This window comes from Misgurnus anguillicaudatus, chromosome 22 (genome assembly GCF_027580225.2).
Source record: "Misgurnus anguillicaudatus chromosome 22, ASM2758022v2, whole genome shotgun sequence".
NCBI lineage: Eukaryota > Metazoa > Chordata > Actinopteri > Cypriniformes > Cobitidae > Misgurnus > Misgurnus anguillicaudatus.
This window is the reverse complement of record NC_073358.2, coordinates 9,390,802-9,411,417: the sequence shown is the minus strand read 5'-3', so window position 1 is coordinate 9,411,417 and position 20,616 is coordinate 9,390,802. Positions and strand designations below refer to the sequence as shown.

General features: G+C 35.7%; 2 protein-coding genes across 3 annotated transcripts; both read right to left on the bottom strand.

Moving 5' to 3' along the window:
* Positions 1-247: 247 nt before the first annotated feature.
* Positions 248-14,937, bottom strand: LOC129441052 (long-chain-fatty-acid--CoA ligase ACSBG2). Its single transcript, XM_073860414.1, has 14 exons — positions 14,711-14,937; positions 14,492-14,607; positions 13,676-13,953; positions 13,214-13,302; positions 13,001-13,121; positions 11,630-11,710; positions 10,809-10,958; positions 8,144-8,311; positions 7,660-7,854; positions 7,334-7,557; positions 7,012-7,229; positions 6,308-6,447; positions 2,014-2,257; positions 248-1,253 (listed from the first exon to the last, which is right to left on the bottom strand). Exons 1-14 carry the CDS (start codon positions 14,779-14,781, stop codon positions 1,177-1,179), a joined length of 2,172 nt encoding a protein of 723 aa, XP_073716515.1. The 5' UTR covers positions 14,782-14,937; the 3' UTR covers positions 248-1,176.
* A 2,863-nt stretch (positions 14,938-17,800) lies between these two features.
* Positions 17,801-20,073, bottom strand: hint2 (histidine triad nucleotide binding protein 2). 2 transcript variants are annotated; one of them, XM_073860771.1, is made up of 5 exons: positions 19,911-20,073; positions 19,595-19,732; positions 19,335-19,439; positions 19,160-19,232; positions 17,801-18,250 (listed from the first exon to the last, which is right to left on the bottom strand). In XM_073860771.1, the coding sequence occupies exons 1-5, from the start codon at positions 19,986-19,988 to the stop codon at positions 18,159-18,161; spliced, it is 486 nt and encodes a 161-aa protein (XP_073716872.1). In that variant the 5' UTR covers positions 19,989-20,073; the 3' UTR covers positions 17,801-18,158. The 2 variants fall into 2 exon arrangements, with proteins under 2 accessions (XP_073716872.1, XP_073716871.1); XM_073860770.1 differs by having other exon boundaries at positions 19,875-20,068.
* Between the last annotated feature and the right edge of the window lie 543 nt (positions 20,074-20,616).

Sequence of the window (20,616 nt, the reverse complement as noted above, 5' to 3'; positions counted from 1 at the left end):
ACGCCCTTTCACAGCAGGATAAAGTTTCTTGCCGAAACCTGCTTGTGTTACAGCATTTTCTTTAAACTGGTTCAAGGACACAATACAAACAATGGCGGGGAATTTAGCTTATAATGCGCTTTAATAAACGCTGTCCTTTATTTAGGAGGTGTTTTGTTTGTGAGAACACCTCGCACATATCAAGACTTTTCATGCACCTGCTCACATATTGTAGTTGAAATAATTCATACACACATGCACAAAAAGAAACGCATCCAAATATATCATTTATTATTCATGGATATATTATTCATTTATATATATATTTCAACATGTGTTGTCAAGTTTCACTCATAAATATCCAGTGTGCTCTGTGAAACTCGAAAGATAAGACAAACACCATTACACATCTGCTTATGTACAGTTACACATTATAGGTGTTTTAAGTGTTGCAAGCAGCATTATTAACCCTGTACAGATCCCAATACAGACCGTCAGCCTATTTGTTTATAGAAAGTGTAACTATATTACAGTAATTAACAGTATTGTGCACAGTAGTTTCAGTCTTGTTTCATTTTTATATCGTACAGAATATACAAAACATAAAGTATCAATCATTTGGATCACCTTATGTATTGTTAGTAGTGATATGTACTGAAAAACAGAAACGGTAAGAAAACAGAGTGGGGCTTAAAGGAACAGTATGTAAGAAATGTATATCAATTAATCATAAAATGACCCTGATATGTCACTAGACATTAAGAAATAATTTTCATTTCAAATACTTATATCACTGACAACAGTGGTCTGGCCAGGATATTGTCATTTAAAAAGTGGAGTTGCAGCCCTCAACTGATGTTTATGTTGTCATGTTGTGTATTGACCACCAGTTGTGTGATTGCAGTACCGGTTTTAGCCACAAGTTTTGTGATTGCAATACCAGTTTTGGCCACAATCCTACATACTGTTCCTTTAAATCACATCTGCTATGATTCAGTCCGTTCAACAGCATATACAGATAGCATGCACTAGGACAGTGAGCTTTGTTATAGATCGCAGGATCTGTCAGAAGCCCTGGAGTGAGCGAAATCCACACAGATTACTGAGCAAAGGCGAAGAATGAGATCTCTGTGTTGTCATCCACTGTTGCTTTAAAGCAGCCTAACAGTTTCATTGCTTTCCAATGAATTTCCGATGTTATTCACCATAGAATTTGTTGATTTCTTCTGTATACATTTTCGTGACCACAGGCCTCTTTAGCTTCATGGTTGGACCTGACGGAAAAAACAGCAACTTAGCACATTTAAACAAACAGCTGTGTTTCCATGACAGATTTGTACAAAACGTTTGCGTTATTTTCTAAATAACAATAAAATAATGACAGTGATTCCATTAACCAATGTCATGCGACTAAAAACGTAATTTTGTTGTCTCGCTATTAGTGATTCCAAAAACCATGTGTCGTGTGTTGACTTCCTACAGCACGGCAAAGAAGGACATGCAGATGACACCAAAATGCCACAAAAGTGACTTGAAAGCATACAGAGCAGTCAGCTCCCAAAGTGGTATTTTGATGTCAAAATTTCTGTGTTTCCATTAGGTGCATTTTCAATTTGCGCAATATGAAGTGTACTGCAAATGAGGCTAATGTCACCAATTTGTTTACATACCTGACACCACAATGTTGCCAGGAATGCAGTCAGGCATCTATGCTGTAAGCATTTTGGAGTCTTAAATAGTCTTTGACTCGCTAGTTGAATGATTGTCATATTTGTGTCTCAAACCGATAAGACTGCCATGGAGTTTACGGTATGCTAACTACTTTCTTTAAAAAATGCTGGGTTATTTTCAACCCAGGGTTGGGTCAAAAAGGGACGAACCCAGCTGTTGGGTTAAATTAGACCCAACAATGGGTTAAAACAACCCAGCACAGGTTAAATTACTACCCACCTGGTTGACTTTGTCCCTTTTGAGCGCAACACTTGGTTTAAATTAACCAAGCATTTGCTTTGTCTTAATAATAAAAAAACTCACCAAGTTCTCCGCCAGATATTGAGAAGTCCCGTGGCAGTATAGTCCATTTCTGTACTCTTTGGGCATTGGATGTGGCTTTGGCATTCACACGCTCCATGCCCTCCTGAATTGCTTTGTAAATGGCTGGCTCTTTTTTGTTAATGATCTCCGAGACTTTGCTGGCGATTACACCGTGCTGTCGGCAGAACTCGACGGCGAGCGGGGTCAGTTCATCTGTTGGGTCTCCATTCTCATCCATGTTACACTAGCAGAACATAAGATTCAGGTTTTAAAAGACATTCCATTTATGCTTTTTGCAGACACTTTTATCCAAAATGACTTACTTGGCATTTAACTTATACATTTGATCAGTACGTGTGACTCTTGGGATCAAACCCATGATCTTTGTGTTGCTAATGCAATGCTCTACCAACTAAAAGCACACTGCGCAACATACAGTACAAGCCTTTATTTTTTAAATATAGGTTAATTGTGACAGTAATTTCATTTTATAGTGTACTGTCCCTTTAATCCTTACAAGTCCCTTGGGGTCAATCTTATCCCAAAGCCACATTTCTTTAGTTAAAAAACATGGTTCCCTATATCTCAGTGGAATAAGATTTTGTGACTTTTTTAGACTATCTGTTAATATTCAGATAAAAACTGGGCTTGATTCGGTCGTTCTAAAGATGTGTAAAAAAAGTTTACCAAAAGAGGCCATTGGGGGTAAAAATGACCCCAATTGAAAATAAATGGTAATTTTTTTCCTTTTTATTTGTCAAAAAAAAAAACAATGCATCCAGAATAAATCTGAAAATTTCAACACAGAAAAGAAGGCCTGGTACGAGAGCACAAAAGCAATATAGAAAAGACATGCTCAATCACACACAAACACACACACACACATGTTGGCATATGTGGTTTACAGGGACTTTCCATAGACGCAATGCATTTTCTACTGTACAAACTGTTATATTCTATTCCCCTTACCTACCCCATTGTCTAACCCCAATGTCACAAAAACATGTTGGCAGTATTTAATCTATGAAAAACTACTATTTAGTATGTTTTTTAGCAGTTTATGTGTAAACCGTGGTTATAGCTTAGTAAACATGTCATTATACACTATTCATGTCCCTGTAAACCACATTTACCAACCCACGGACACAGACACGCACACTTACATGCAGTCAATTTTTTTGTGGCATTTTGTAAAAAAACAGACATTTCAAAATTCATCAAAAACTACAAAACATTCTACTATTTGAAATAACATTTATTTTTAATGTATCCTTTCTAATGTTTATATATACATAAATTCACTAAATGTATTTCTAAAGTAGTGATGTGAGCAGTTGGCCACATCCAGTGAAATTAATGGGTCTCTATGGGGCTCTGCTGGTCGAAATTACATATTTCCTAAACTGTAAAAACTTTTATGTTTTTTTTTTCTAAACACCAGATGGCTGAATTCAACACAGAACATCTAGATCAATATCTAAAAAAAATTTAATCAAATTTAGACATAATTTGTGTGCATTTTTCACAAAAAATGATATTTTACAGGCAAGCTAATGGTGTAGTTGAGGAATTGAGAGGTAAAGAGGTACAAAATACTTAATATCTCCCAAAACACAGCATTAATGTATAGATGAGAAGTAAACAAAAATCATATATTCACTGTTAGAAATTACCAGCATTTTACAATCATTAACAGTGTAATTTTACCATAACTTGTTGTAATTAAGTTTCCCTGTAATATCCCAATTAATACCTGTGAAAACTATAGTATCCTTGGATTTTACAGCATTTAACTCTTATTTTACAGTAAAATCTTGCAATCTAAAACCTGCTGTTATATCACAAAAAGGTCTGTAATATCACAGCAACACAGTAAAAAAATTAAGGATTTCACAGCATTAAACTGTATTATTACAGTGAAATATTGTATTGAAATATGCCCTGGGAAGTCACATGACATAACCGAACTGTTTTGAACCATAGACCAGGGGTCTTCAACGTTTTTTAGGTCAGGGACCCCTTAGATGAGAGAGGCATGGAGCAGGGACCCCCTGATACTAAATGTGTAAAACTGATATTTAAGTAATCAGTAAGGTACGAAAGGCTGCCTTTTATTAGGCACAATGCAAAGTGGAGTAAAGTACAACTATTCACCAATCAGAATCACAATCAGGAACACAGCCATACTATATTAAGACAGTACATTGGTACTATTATGCTGTTGTTGTACATGCATAATTTATTTGTTAAAGTAGATTTTGTTTTTATATGAATATAATAATAATAATAATATGAATATGAATATGAATATGAATATAAAATAATAATAATAATATAATATTATTTTAAGGTATTTGCAGTGTAATAGATTTTCATTTTACCTTGGGCTTTCAGTTTATAAAGATGACTGATCATGGTGAATGGCACAAAGATTCTCTATTCTGGTGGGGATAGAGGTTGTGCTACTTTATAATTAAGAGGTTTGTTGCCTTTCTTGTCTATCGTCATTGTCATGAGTTTGAGTAACGCAGGTTTATTTTCTGCATAGCTTCATATCAGAGTCAGGAGAAAACATGCATTGAGTCCGCGCGCATCTCTTTGGGCAACTTTTTGAGAGGCGGATTTCAACCTGACTATGAATCTTGCACAAAGCACCATCATGGTGCGCGTTTCATAAATTTTTAAATGCGAGCGATAGTTTTGTCAAAGTTTATAATGCAGACGCGGTGTGGTGTCATTTGCCTGTTGAGTTAGCGCTTTAAATCTGAACCGCGTGAAACAGCCGTCCAAGTTCAGAAATATAACTTAGATGAGACAATGTCGCACTGATCCTAAAATAACTTTCTGAAAGAAAGACACACATGCCTATAAGATTTACCTGTTTTATGATGCCTTTTCTGTCGCTACTGCTGCTTCCTGAGTGTACATTTATAGTCTTCAGATATTTTATTTTGGTCAGCTTGCTTATCTGAACGCGCGCCTTCGCGGCCACGCACGTGCACAACTTAAAGGGGACATGTAACTTTTTTTGTACATATATTTTACGTTTTTAGCAAAATATAGCTTGTGGTCAAACATCATTTGGCGGACCCCCTGCAGTTCCGTCGCGGACCCCCTGGGGGCCGCGGACCCCCGGTTGAAGACCCATGCCATAGACTGTATAAAAACATGGACGTAGTCTGACTTATTAAAATAAATTTGGAATCAGAAAAATATACATTTATTTTAAAAAATATGTCACGTTAATGTAGATTAACCCAGCTAACAGAAAAAAAGTTCTAAGAACATTCCCTGAAAGTTCCCAAGGTTCCCAAAAACTTTCTGCCAACGTAAAAAGTGTCCAGTTTTCTTTACGTTCTAAGAATGTTTTTGTGTTGTTTGAACGTTAGAGGAATGTTACATTTTACCATTTTTAAACGTTATGACAATGTCATGTTTTAATGTTCACACAATGATTAAAACAACAACTGTTTATTATATTGAATTGTTTGATTGTTATGTAAATGATAGAGAAACATTGCATTTTATTATTTTATAAAACATGAATGTTCAGTAAATATATTGCTGTAGAAAACACAATTCACTGATTAGGGTTAGATGTTGATGTTTTGTTTCATTTTAAGTCACCCTTATTGTGATTAGTGGTTGTTTTAGTTGGACTCTTGACCCTTGACTCTTTGCTTGCTAGTTTTTTCCCTGGTTGTGTTAACTTCATGTTAATACACCACATTTGTTATGAACATTAACGTAAAGTTAATATTGTAATTCTGTGGTGGTTGGTACATAATGGTAAAAAATCATCACCTAATTCATTTACTAATCAAACGTTTATTTTCACAGTAAATTTTTGTCAACATGTACATTACTTTCACGGTACACACTGTAATAGTACATGGCCTTGTTGTAATGATGAACAGCAAAAGATTGTAATTCCCCAGTAATGTATTGTAATATCACAGTAATTGCTTTGCCATTGAAGCTGTGAAGTTACAGTATACAGTTGTGCTTTTACATCAATGCATTGTAATATCACAGATATAACATCACAGTAAATTGCTGTGAGTATTTTCACAGTATATTTCTGTAATCCTTGCTGTGAAAGTCATGCAAAATGTATCCATTTATTTACTGTGAATTCACAACGAAAAATTTTGCAGTGTTATTTGTATCATTAAAAATGTATATATTTTTTGTAATCACTCTTTTAATTTCTGGGGTCATTTTTACCCCTGGGGAACTATAACGTATACAGGAAAATAGGAGCTTATGAGGGTTAAGTAAGTGTTTCCTTACATTTCAGAGTGAGAAGCATGGACAAGAACTTCTTTTTGTCTCCAACTAACATGGCATTGCTGATGATTGACACCTCCTCTTTTATAGCATCCTCAGTGGGGACGGGTGGCACATTTTCTCCACCGGCAGTAATGATTAACTCTGCAAAGACAAACCAGTTAGATTAATAAGCATTAATAAGGTTTCACTTGTTTTATATGAGACAATTTCCTGCTCGGAAACATAAATCTATTCTATAAACTACAATGAAATTACTACTAACCCTACAATTAGAAAAATCCACCATCTCCTTCTTTTTTAATCCCCATTAAATGATAGCAGACATGCTGTTTTGATTCTCCTGTTAATGTGATGTCACACTGATAAAGCCCCGCCCACGGCCACTGACTGACTGACTGACTGGTTAATTTGACCCAAAAGCACATTGTAGCGCTAATCTGGCTAAAGATACTACTGGCTCATACATTAAGATGTTTACCGTGTCTGTATGGTTCGTGACTAGTGCCAGGGCATCACTAATCATAGCTTACATCATCTTTTACTAACAGTGATTTTAACAGGATTTCTCCAAATAGCATGCCAAACTTTACCTGTAGAGTTGAAATTTCGTGACTTCCGCTATACCTTTAGCTCAAAGCACTCGAGGAGCTGTAGCTCATTTGCATTTAAAGGTACACACATGAAAACAGCTCTTTTTCGCTCTACCTTTTATCCTGCCTGTGATGTACAAGAAGCCATCGTTGTCTTCTTTGCCCAGGTCTCCCGAGTGCAGCCACCCATCTGCATCGAGAGCCTCTTCGGTTTTATCCGGCATGTTCAGGTAGCCCATGAACACATGTCTTCCCCAAAAACAAATCTCTCCATTTCCATCGGCATCCTGCTTGTCTAGCTTGGTTTTGCAGCCTATCATCACCTTACCACAGCTGGAAAAGACCACAACATATTGTCACCAAACCTAAGACTATAAGTATACACCTCTATATGATGAACACAATCCTATACAACATAAGAGAATTCAGATATTGACCTCATAATGCGAAAGTCCTCGTTCCAGGAGATAGTGTGAGGTCCTGAGCTCTCACTCATACCATAAAGCTCGAAGATGGGCATGTACAGGCTCATAAAATATTCCAGCGTGTCTTTGGTGATGGGAGCCGCACCCGTGAAACAACCCCGACATCGGTCCAGACCTAGAGCTTTCCGGACGTTTTTAAACACCAAGTTATTTGCCATCGTGAAGCCCCACGGCACACCGGAGTCACTGTGGACACATAAACAAGGCATTGTGTCACGATTCAAGCTATTTAATAATGAAACTTCAAATCGGATTATAATTCAAATCTGCATGTGACGTCTAATGAGCTCACCATTCATGTCACAGTAGCTTGCTGAAAGTCCTATACCCTTGGCCCAGTCAGCGATCTTCTTCTTCATGACGGACGACTTCGCACCGGCAGCTTTCATCGCCTCTTGCATTTTTTCCCAGACTCTGGGAACTCCCAAGAAACTTGTGGGACGAACCTCTCGCAAAGTGTTGGCTAAAGAGCCCTGTGGCCAAAAAAACACCCCTGCTTAATAACAGCAATCTGGAATGAATCCGTTAACTTTCATTTAACACTTGCTTTGGATATGCCTGCTAATCGGATCAATGCAAATCCAGAAAATAAAAACACATACAATGTATTTGGCAGATGATGCTCATATGATTTAAATGGCATGCAGGCTATATGTTTTATTTGAATGTGAACTCCCTTGGATTCAAACCCATTTGGCCAACAGGTAAGCAAACTATCATACAGTATTAAAAGGGCAAAAAACGGTACACAAAAAGACTAACCTTAAGGGCATCTGGGTCAGCAAAATTGGTTGTGCCAGCAAACCTCATGCAGATCCACATGTCATTCATTTGGGCTGCCACATGACTCAGGGGCAGATAACTCACAATTGCCTCCTCACCCATCCTCTGTCTGCTCATGACACCTGCTGCATTGGCAGTCCATGTGATCTGTGAAGATGAGGGACATCAGATATTTGAAATATTGGTTAAAATCAGAGACACCTGTATCCCGTTTTACTTCCCGGAATGACAAATGCTTATGTTTATTCATTTAGCAGTCCAGAGCGACTTACATACTTTCATACTTTTCAAAGTGATTTACATATGAAAGGGCTTTTTTAAGATGTAAAATAAATCTTTAGTGTCTCCAGATATGTGACGTTCTAGCTCAAAATACCATATAGATAATTTATTATAACATTTGTTTTTGGGTGTGTCCTTTTAAGTGCAAATGAGCTGATCACTGCACTAAATGACAGTGCCGAGGTTATAGTGCAGATAAAGGGGTGGTATTATTATAATAAGATCCCCTTCTGACAACACAAGGGGAGCCAAACTTCTTATTTTTTCACATGCTTGCAGAGAATGGTTTACCAAAACTAAGTTACTAGGTTGATCTTTTTCACATTTTTTAGGTTGATAGAAGCACTGGGGACCCAATTATAGCACTTAGACATGATAAAATCAGATTTTCATTATATGTCCCATTTAAGATCCAACATTCCATTCCACATGACTTTAGTTCTTTAGTTGAACACAAATATTTTACATTAAAGGGCATCATGCTGTCGTCTTATATGGGAGCCAACATGCATGCTTAAGCTCCAAAAAGCACAAACATCCATCATTAACATAAAACAAATGTCTTCTGAAGTGAAACCCGGAGATCAGCTGAATGGATTCCAAAACCGTAAAACTTAATTGTTTAAAGGGGACATATCATGAAAATCAGACTTTTTCCATGTTTAGGTCCCCATTGCTTCTATCACCCTAAAAAATGTGAAAAAGATCAACCCAATAACTTTTTTGGTTTTCTCTGCAAGCATATGAAAAGATAATTAAAATTTGGCTCCCCCTGTGATGTCAGAAGGAAATAATACCGCCCCTTAATCTGCACTATCCAACCACAACACTGCCATTTAGTGCAGAGATCAGCTCATTTTAAAGGACACACACAAAAACAGCTAATTTTTTGCTCACACCTACAAAGTGGCAATTTTAACATGTTATAATAAATTATCTTTATGGTATTTTGAGCTAAAACCTCACTTATGTACTCTGGGAACAGCAAAGATCTATTTGACATCTTAAAAAGTCTTGTGAAATGTTCCCTTTAACTCTAGGGGAGCTGGCAACTAAGCATATTTTCAAAAAAGGTTAAGTGTCCCTTTAATGTTTTTCTTTCATTCCTAGCATTCATAGCAGCTTCACCTTTTGACTTTCTGGTTGCACCACCTGACCTTTGCAATGAATTTACATTCAACTAACCTTTACTTGGATGCGAGTCATACGCATTACAAGTTTAGGTGCAAAATGCGCATGTTCATGTCCAAGCAAGAGTCCAAGATGTACGCATTACAAGTCCTGCGCTATCTCGCACAAAATGAAGCCCACAAACCTTCCCATGCGAGGACAAGCATGCAATGTGCATGTTAATGTGAAGCTATGATGATGATAATAATAATAATAATAACGGCTGTCAATTATCGTCATGAAAGCCGATACACGATGGTATCGTCTATCGGCACAACCCTAGCTCACGTTCACAAAATACTCACACTAACTTAACAAAAAACTCTGAATACACATTAAGCAAGTATCTGGCAAACGCAAGCGTCACTTTTATCATAAACCCTTTAGACGTATGTGCAGCAGGAACTTATTTTGACAAGACGCATGATGCACATGGTTCACATGACGCAGCAAACACATATTTTGTGTACCACACACATGACGGGCTAAATACATGTTGTGTCGAGCTTCGCATCGTGCGCCTTCGAAAAAGAAGTTATTAGATTAAAGTAGCTTTTATTCAGTATTTAGGAGAAAACCTAATTTTTCATTCAGCCATAAAGATCACGGGGTTCACTGGATGATGTGATATCATGTTTCCTGTTTATATTTGTTAACTTTATAATAAAAGGCCCATGATTGCTGTTGTACTATACCTTGACATTTGAGAACATCCAAATTGTTATACAAAAGTTTTTTGTTATCCTAACATCTCAACAACTACTGATGTTTGTGAAGTTTGTTTATAGGAGGTTTTGAAAATAAAATGCCTATCTTCTTTTGATTTTTTCATAATTTAAACACCATTTTTAACAGTTGTCTTAAACTGCTGATATGTATGGATAGTTGGTATCTGCCAAGTATGAGATGCCAAAACAAAAAATATATTTATATAAAGAAAAACTAAAAAATGTATTTAAACTAAACATTTATAGAATAAAGTGACACATGTCATAAAAGTTATTTTTATAGTAAATAATGCCCTCGGACACAACTATGTCATGTCATTGAACCACATATGACAACTGGTCATTGTTTGTGTTCAACTGAAGAAAGAAAGTCATACTTTGGCGATGGCACAATGGTGAGTAAATTATGAGAAAATTTTGTATTTGGATGATTAAGCATTTAGTGAAAGTCTAATGACACTCACATTATCGTGACTGAGCATGACCCCTTTGGGGTTTCCAGTGGTCCCTGATGTGTAGATCAATGTACAGCACTCATTCGAATTCTGACTGTCAATCACTGCATCCAGTTCTGCATCAGGGACGTCTTCACCAACCTCCATGAATTGAGCCCACTGAAAGACAAAAAAAGCTAATTTAAATTCATTTATAGATTAATATAGATGAACTGTCTGAAATGTGTTTCTTGCTCATGGCGGGTTCTTCTGGACTGACTTATTGTAAAACACATTCACAGTAGATTTAAAGCTAAACATGATAAATAAACTTTTGACATTTACATTCATTCATTTAGCAGATGCTTTTGTACACTTTGAAAAATGCTAAGTTTTTTTTTACTCATCGTTGTGTCAAAAAGGGAGGAGCCCAGCCCCTTGGGTTGTAATTTAAGTTGTTTTTTTTACCTATTGTTTGGTCAAAAATTTTTTGTTTAATTTAACCCAAAGGCTGGGTTCGTCCCTTTTTGACACAACGTTGGTATGAAAATAATTAATCTTTTAGAGTCTAGCTTGTCTAGTGAGAAGGACCACTTTAAATATTTCACATGCTCCACATGCCTCACTATATTTGTCGAGACGCTTGTGGCCAAATTAGTCAAACTTGTATACACACCTGTGTCACATGTTATGCGTAATGTTGTGTAACTTCTTGAATGAGGACAATTATTTGTGTATACAATAAATATCTCAAATTACTTGTAAAAACATCCTGGGACCAGACTGAAAGTAAAATCATCGTTCCTGTACTTTTTTCTATTTTCCATGTATACAAAATAGATCAAGCTTACCGTATATACATCATTTAACTTCTGCTCCAGTTCACCCTTGTACTGAACAATAGCCTTCAAATGTGGTAGCTGATCTCTGACCTGTGAAGTAAAAGTGAAGTTTTCAGATGATTTACAGATCATGTGAAAGTTATTTTCAGACACTGATTTTAAAATGTGGAGATGTTTTAGTGACAGCTTATATTTACATTTATATCATATTTGTGGTGTATTCATTGCAGTGTAAACATTAGAAATCTGTATCAGACATCTTATTATAAGAAAGCTATGATATGTTACATTAGCTGTTGAGCCCATATTGTTGTTCAAAAGTAATTTTAGCTGAGGGATCCCATATGGACGAGTGTTTAGTAACACTTCACAGGCGGTCCAATGGATACTAATGGAAATTGTAAAATTTACTCCGCTATAAGTTCAGCAACTCTTTTGTTATTAGTCATTATTGTTCCTATATTTAACCATTTCTGTAAAGCATTTAAAGGGATAGTTTGCCCCAAAAAATGAAAACTCTGTCATCATTAACTCCAAACATAAATACATTTTTGCTCAACACAAAGAAAGATATAGTAAAAAATGTTGAGCACCATTGACTTTCATAGTATTCTTTTTCCTACTATGGAAGTCAATGGTGCTCCTGTTTCCTGCTTAATTACAAATCACATCTTGCATTGTGTTCAGCAAAGTGAGTAAGTGATGGTTAACACTTTACACAAAGGTTGTATTTGTTAACATTAGTTAATGTGTTAGCTAACAATGCGTAAGATAGTTTCTCTATATTTATTAATCTTTGTTAACGTTTGTTAATGCCATACAATTGGAGATAATTTGAGGTAGTTCATTGTGCATTAACTAAACAGATACAACTTTTGATTTTAAAAATGTATTAGTAAATGCTGAAGTTAACATGAACGAAGAAATGCTCTGCAGTATAATTCGAGTTTTTGCAGAATTGGGCATGCCTAAATTTTTACAGAAAACTTTGTACTCCACAACTTTTTGATAAAGCCGTTTTGGATACGTCCTGGGTCCGCAGAGTTTAAAGGGGTTAATAAATGCTGTTGTTCATTGTAAGTTCATGCACATAAAAGGTACAAAATTTGTCAATAGGACAATACCTTTTAAGAAGGTCCTATTATGTACAATTCATATGTACATTTTTGGTACCTACATGCACCTCTAAGGTACTTTTTTAGTACAAAAGTGTAGTTTACCTCCCCAGTGACAACTTCTGTACCTTCTAGTAACTTTTTTTTCTGTGTGTTAGGTAATGCATTAAGTGTTACCAAATGATGACACAAACTTTTTATGGAGTGAACTCATAGTCCACTTTTAAAAAGAAATAGTTGTCGAAATGGATTAGTGTCAAACAACCTGGAGGATTTTGATCAGTTGTTTGTGGTTTTCGACCACCAGAACATTAGCTTCGCAGTTTTCAGCGACATACTGGCACGCTTCTGGTGTGTTGGTTGTATAGATTCCAGTGGCGAGTCCCCTGTAAAACAACAGATATGATTAAAAACAACATATTTCCTCATTCTTCAGCCTCACCTTTGACAGTAATGTAATGGACAGATTAATGAATACCCTGCCAGGATGCATCCAATATCTGCTATAAACCATTCGGGAGAATTGAAGCCCAGAATTCCGACACCGTGGAATCGCTGCAGCCCGAGCTGAAGTTAACAGAGAAATAATGCGTCATGAATGAATGAATCAAAAGTTTTTGACCACCTGCTCTCAAAACAAGACTTGATAAAGCAATAAATCCACAATGCATTAAAGCCAATACTTTGATCATGTCGACACAACAAAAATTTGTGACACATAATACATTTATTTAAGTGATGAAATTTAAACGGTAGGCCACTAAGTGTCAATCATTCACAGTAAAGGAGTTTTGCTTATGAAGAACCTTACTTAAAACGAATTAAAGGTGGGAGGCTACATTCTTGAAAATAAAGGTGCTATACAATGCCATAAAAGAAACACACAGCCAGAATGACATCACTGTAAAGCACCCAAAAGTGTGCATTTGTCTACTCGTACCTTCAAAAAACTTTTTGCAGCAGCTCTGCAATGTTGATAGTATTCCTTATAGGTCAGGGTGACCCACGTCCCATCGTTCTTTGAACGGAGGGCAGGTTTGTCTCCGTACTTCTCCACAGAGGCTAGAAACATCTGATGGACCGTCATTGGATGTTCTGAGCCCGGTCCTGACGCTTCCATCCTCAACTTGACAGGTTTGTCTCTCGCAGTGCTCCATAGTTCCTGGGCTGGAGCGATACGGGCATTTCTGACCTCCAGTAGTACAGGCGGCCCGTCTGCTTTAGTATCGGGACAACAAGGACAACAGACAGGAGACATGACTATCGTTTAATAAGTGCTAAGAAACTCCTCCTGTATGCTCTGACTGTCCTGACACAGACTGGCAAAAGCATGAGGAACTTGAAAGTACACTGTAGGTCGGGTTATCTTTTCTCACCAATCAGGTTTCACGTGTAGTGAACTTGTCACTATACAACCAATACACAGCTTGCTGTCCGGTCAGAGGAATTCCTTGCTGTGTCTGTGTGTTTGTTATGGAGAATGATACTAAAATATGTGACGTGCAATGTTTATCAGTTGACTGACCTAATTCTTTTCAAATGAAATTATTTACTTTAATTTAATAATTTGGGCAACAATTTAATGCATTGCAACATGAAACAATAGAACTTTGATAATTAATGCATGTGTCAAATGTGGTCTGTTAGGAAGTAAGTAAGTAGTGATCGGAGGAATATTCCTCAGAATTTACGCAAAGTAATTTTATTGATAATATGCAAATATGTTATGGTTGCATGTTTGCAGAATAGACAGTACCTGTGTTATGTTTTATGACGGAGGGTATACAATTTCCATTTGGTTGACTTTTGGGGTTATCAAGTGGCACGTTGTGATATTCATCATCAGTGCATTTAAGAGCAGATTTCACAGATCTAACGAGACAGAAAACGGAAAATGACAAAGTGATACACAGTCAGCAAACAATAAGAGACAACCATTAAGAATAGAATACACATTTTGTTGAAGTCTACGTACCCTTCAGCAGAATTTTCCAAGGGAGGAATTTCCTTGAGATCACAAGATGGTATAAAACCATTGGCAGACATTGTCCAAAGTCTTAAGATAACAAATCAAATATTGTTCTCACAAATACACTGTATTTAATATAATGAAAAACTTTAATATGTCTGGTATGACATACAGTAAAAGTTCCAATATCTTATACTTTGACCATACACGCCACCACTTGTGGTTTCTAAATGAGATTATCTTTTATATGTACCCAAATCTTGCAAAATGTGCCAATGGATAGAGATGATGAAAGCAACGGGCAGTAGACAGAATAATATCAATCTCTCATGAAGACCTTTTACCTACATTAGGAAATGCAATTGTGACAGTTTGGATTTGAACTTTTGTATTATATAAAATGATTTATATATTATAATTATTGCATTTATAATTATATATTAGCCTATGTATAGGAAATATGTAATTTATTTTAGTTTCAAATGTTTAGTTTTGAAAGAATGCTCATGTTGTGAGGTTTACACAATTGTGCCATCTAGAGTATGTGTAAAGTAATTGCCATTAATGTTGGGTAACCAGGCATGCATTTGTGTTTCTTTTTTATATTTTGGGTTATTAGGAATAAATATTTCACTTCAGTAATTTATTTAAATGATTTCAACTACCACTGACCAAAATACACAAAGAAAAAATAAAATAAGTTCAATTAAATAGACTTGATGCATTAGGCAAGTTCGTGACTCGACTGTACTGGAAATTGCTAATGGACAAAGTTCATGATCATTTCAAAATCAGTATGAACACATCACAGTCTGTGTCCAGCTGAATTTCTCCACAAAGACGTGACATTTAACTCGGATGTTGGCCCAAATATATTTATTCTGGACAAAATTGCAAAATATAGGCTATAGCATGGTAAAATAATCATGTTTAGTGACTTGAAGTAACCTGATGCATGTATTGAATTATTTTTACTCGTAGATACTTATTGATTATGGAATTTTTTATATCTATAAATATAAAGATCCATAACTTTTTTCAGCACTTTTTCGATTTCAACAATCAATTACATTGTGGAGCACGTTTCATCCTTTGTCTTTCTCAATGAATCTTAAAAAAAAGAATAAACGTAAAGTTGTTTTTTTAATAAATCCAGCTTTGGCTTTCAGATTTAATTCATTAATTACAAGAAAATTGAGGCTGTCATGCTTAGACTGCGGTGCAGCAAAAACTGGCAAGCGCATGACGTCGAAGTACCGCGAGAGTTAATCGAAATTAGACTTCTCCGTATTATTTCTCGCATCGCTCTCGCGGTACCTTGACGTCATGTGCCTGTCAGTTCTTGCGGCGCCACATGAGGTAGATTCATAACGTGATTATAGTACAGCAGCAGGAGAAGACTTAGGTAGCTATACTGAAACACATTATTATTGAATTTCCTGAACATTTCTCAGATACATTTAATTAATTTCACTCAATATTTACTTGAATAAGAGAGTAGGTACACACATAGCCGATTCATTTTACTAGCAACCTTAACCAAAGAAAGTCACAAATTACTTACAAGTTCACGCGGAGTTTTTTCGCTGTTTTGCTGAAGTTGTGTAGGCGATGCGGTGGATGCTACACAGATCTCACCTTACAAGCACACTGCAATACAATTCATTATCTATGAATCCTTTATCATGTCACGTGACCTTATAACGGGTAATAAAAATGAGTTGCGTTGGTCAGAGCAGCCAGGCATTTGATTTAACATTTTTACAAAAATGTGTCAAATCACAATATATGTGCATCGTTAAACGTCAATAAAGTGTTTGCTCAAATGAATGGAATCTATATATAATTTAACAAAGTTGGTGAACTAGTTTTGTTTTTACAAATCAATATAAATATGCATATATGAACATACATTATGCAATCATGCATTTATGCCACTTTTTCATCTATAACAAAAAACAAGAACATAATTAAATATATGAAGATATTTATGAAGATACATTTGATAATACTTGTGAAATGTCATGTACATTTTTCAGGACTGATATTTCAATAGAATTTGCATTCTTGGTTTCTGAAGTATTTCTCTACGAATTCTGGCTGGTCCTTTATTCCAAATAAAAGCGGAAATGTGCTGGTTTAGAATCGCAAAGTAAGATTTGGGTATAAAAATTGGGACACATTGAAATAAATATAGAGAATTTGCATTCTTAAAATAATTTCCTCTTTAAATTGCATTCATTTGCATTTGAATAAAGCATGCAATTCATCTTTAAACATTGCATTCATGTTCGTGTTGATGCTTGCTTGGCAGACTTTAATATTGTGGGCTTCTAGGAGATTGTTTTAAAGCGATACAAATCCTAATAGATACACTTACTGCATAACCAGCAGAATACATGAAGACTTTATGATAACATAACTTATTAGAAATGATAAGATAGTTATAAAGATAACGTAAACATTTTTCCTTCCTTTATCAGTATGTTCGAACCTATGACCTTTTGTGCTGCTAACCTAATGTTCTACCACTAAGCTGTACAGGAGCACAATCATGCTAAACATGACTGATAAACTTTTATTGCCAAAGGTATGCGAGGTATTGACAAAATGATATGTAAGCCACTTTTCTTGACAGATATATGGTTTATAAAAGTTTGGTATTATAATAATTTCCCTTATTCAGCAGTTAATAGTGCCTTCACCTTACAGACACATCTGATGCTTCAGCAAACAAGATGAAAGTCCAGTTACTATAAACACTCAAGAGTGACATATAAAAACCTGCATACTGACTGCCAGGGTCATTTGATCACACCACCAGTTACAATAAAAGTCCTCTTTAAGATGACCTCAGCTGAAGTCAAAATATTATGCATCAATGCATATAAATAGATTTTTTTAAAGGGCTTCACAATAAAGACAAAAAAATCATAATTATTAGTTATTTCCACTAATATTGTATTAACAGTTATCATTTTAGTTTTGTACATTGTTTTCTTTTCATTATCATTGTCTACATGAGTCTTAACTGTAACACTGTGTTACAACTAACCCCAGTCAGTGTGTAAAAATGTTTTCAATCCCAGCTATTAGTTATTTCCATGCCTCCACAACACTATTTGTTTAATATCTTAACGAAAACACATCAAAACTTTTCACAAATTAACAGGAGATCAACTTCTGACAGTAAGTGAAGTGCCCCGCTCACTCCTACATTTTATATACTGGTGGTTATACATCAACACATTACCAGGACATTTTCTTTACTCAGCAATGATAGTAAAAAAAATAGAATGATTAACTGTACATTTCTTACAATTGGCTACACAAAAGCCCATTGACATCAACTGGAGTTCATTAAAATAAGCTTTAATTTTAAAAATAGCATTTTATATAATCTATACATTGTGATCTATTTCAATTGCAAGTATCACTTTTGTACTGAAAGAATCTATCCTGGAGGCCAGCTCATTTGCCTTCCACCTAGGACATGGATGTGGAGATGGTACACAGACTGCGCCCCATGTTTCCCATCATTTATCACTGTAAATAATAAAAACAGAAAATTAAATTCAATATACACTCACCTGAAGGATTATTAGGAACACCATACTAATACTGTGTTTGACCCCCTTTCGCCTTCAGAACTGCCTTAATTCTATGTTGCATTGATTCAACAAGGTGCTGAAAGCATTCTTTAGAAATGTTGGTCCATATTGATAGGATAGCATCTTGCAGTTAATTGAGATTTGTGGGATGCACATCCAGGGCACGAAGCTCCCGTTCCACCACATCCCAAAGATGCTCTATTGGGTTGAGATCTGGTGACTGTAGGGGCCATTGTAGTACAGTAAACTCATTGTCATGTTCAAGAAACCAATTTGAAATAATTCGAGCTTTGTGACATGGTGCAATATCCTGCTAGAAGTAGCCATCAGAGGATGGTGTCAAGGTTGTGCGTGTTGTGGCTTCACAAATGCTTTGCTGCATACCTTGGTTGTAACGAGTGGTTATTTCGGTCAAAGTTGCTCTTCTATCAGCTTGAATCAAGCGGCCCATTCTCCTCTAACCTCTAGCATCAACAAGGCATTTTCGCCCACAGGACTGGCACATACTGGATTTTTTTCCCTTTTCCATACCGTTCTTTGTAAACCCTAGAAATGGTTGTGCGTGAAAATCCTAGTAACTAAGCACTTACATCACTTTTCTTCCCATTCTGACATTCAGTTTGGAGTACAGGAGACTTGACCAAGACCACACCCCTAAATGCATTGAAGCAACTGCCATGTGATTGTTTAATTAGTAATTGCATTAATGAGAAATTGAACAGGTGTTCCTAATAATCCTTTAGGTGAGTGTACACATGCAACGATATGGTGAGAACATGCAACTGTGATGTACAAGAGCAAATTTTCTGCTGATAGTAAGATGACACAAAATAGATAAACTCACCAACTCTGTATCCTTTATCTAGTCCTTCTTTCTTTGCAACATTTTTGGCCACCATCAATAGATGACCAAGGAGCTGCATGAAAAAAATCCATATATTAAAGAGGTATTAAGCTCAGAAAATTACTATGACAGAGAAATAATGTAAAGTAAAGGAATGATAAAGTGAAAGACAAACCGGTGCCTCCTCATCGTGTGCCTCACTAATTTTTGGAATAGGAATCCTTGGAATAACCAGGAAGTGTACAGGAGCTTGTGGATTTACATCTCTGAATGCTAGACACTACAATTTAAACTTTTATGAATAATAGTATACGTTTAATGATAATATAGACTTTATTTTCTACGTCAGCAAGAGAGATAAACAGTATATTTTTCCATAAAAACTATCCTATAACATTTTCCTATCCCCATTAAACATGTTTGTTACAAACTTACTTTGTCGTCCTCATAAATGATGTTTGCAGGAATAGTTTTGTCAATTATTTTGGAAAATATAGTGGATTCAGGTTTTCCATATTTCTTGCTGGCCTCTTCTGCAAGACGAACTTCATCTCGCGTAGATGAGCAGAAGCTCTAAAACAAACAATCAAACAAATAATTTAATATCATATAAATAAAATATCTCTCTTTCAAGCAACTAAATCATGCACTATTATAAATATCAAGTCTTCTATGCAATTGTTCTGGGCAAATTCAAAGAATAGACAGCACTTACAGTCAAACAGAGCGTGAATAACATTAAAATAAACACCTTGACAGATATTGCACCCCTTAAATAATATCCAAGGGGTAAAACTCGCCGGGTCAGCATAAAACTCAGGGCTGTCATTTTTAAAAACACACACCAACTCCACACACGCAGATCGTTGTTTACATATGCTCCCCCGTTCGGTATATTTCAAAATAAATGTTTTCTTCTTCTTCTAATGACTTTTTATGGCGGATGGCAAACCAACTTTTGGTGCATTTACCGCCACCAAAGGGACTGGAGTAAGAAGCACTAGTAAGCAGATGACATAACGCATATAAAGGTATACAAACATTTATTTAATTTTATTAATTATTTCTATTTTTTTAAATATATTTTATAATAGCACAATACTTTGTTCTGCATGTCTTTTAAAAGACTTATTGTGATTCAACACCAATGTTTTTAATGAGTTTTAACCATTTATATTTTTAAAAATGTATTAATACATGTTCTATAGTTTGTGGCTGATTACTATAAATACATTGACCTGGTTATGTTTTCCTTTTTTAAACAGAGAATGATTTATTCTAGTATGCCCTATTCGGATGCGTGAAATAATTTTATCTTCTGTTCTGTTTCTAACAATATTTCTTCCATTTTCAAATTGATGTTAAATATTATACCTAAACCTGCCATTGCTATGCATTTCCATGCCATGCCTCTTGCCATTTGTTAAAATTAAAGTCTTAACGGTATTCTCAATTTT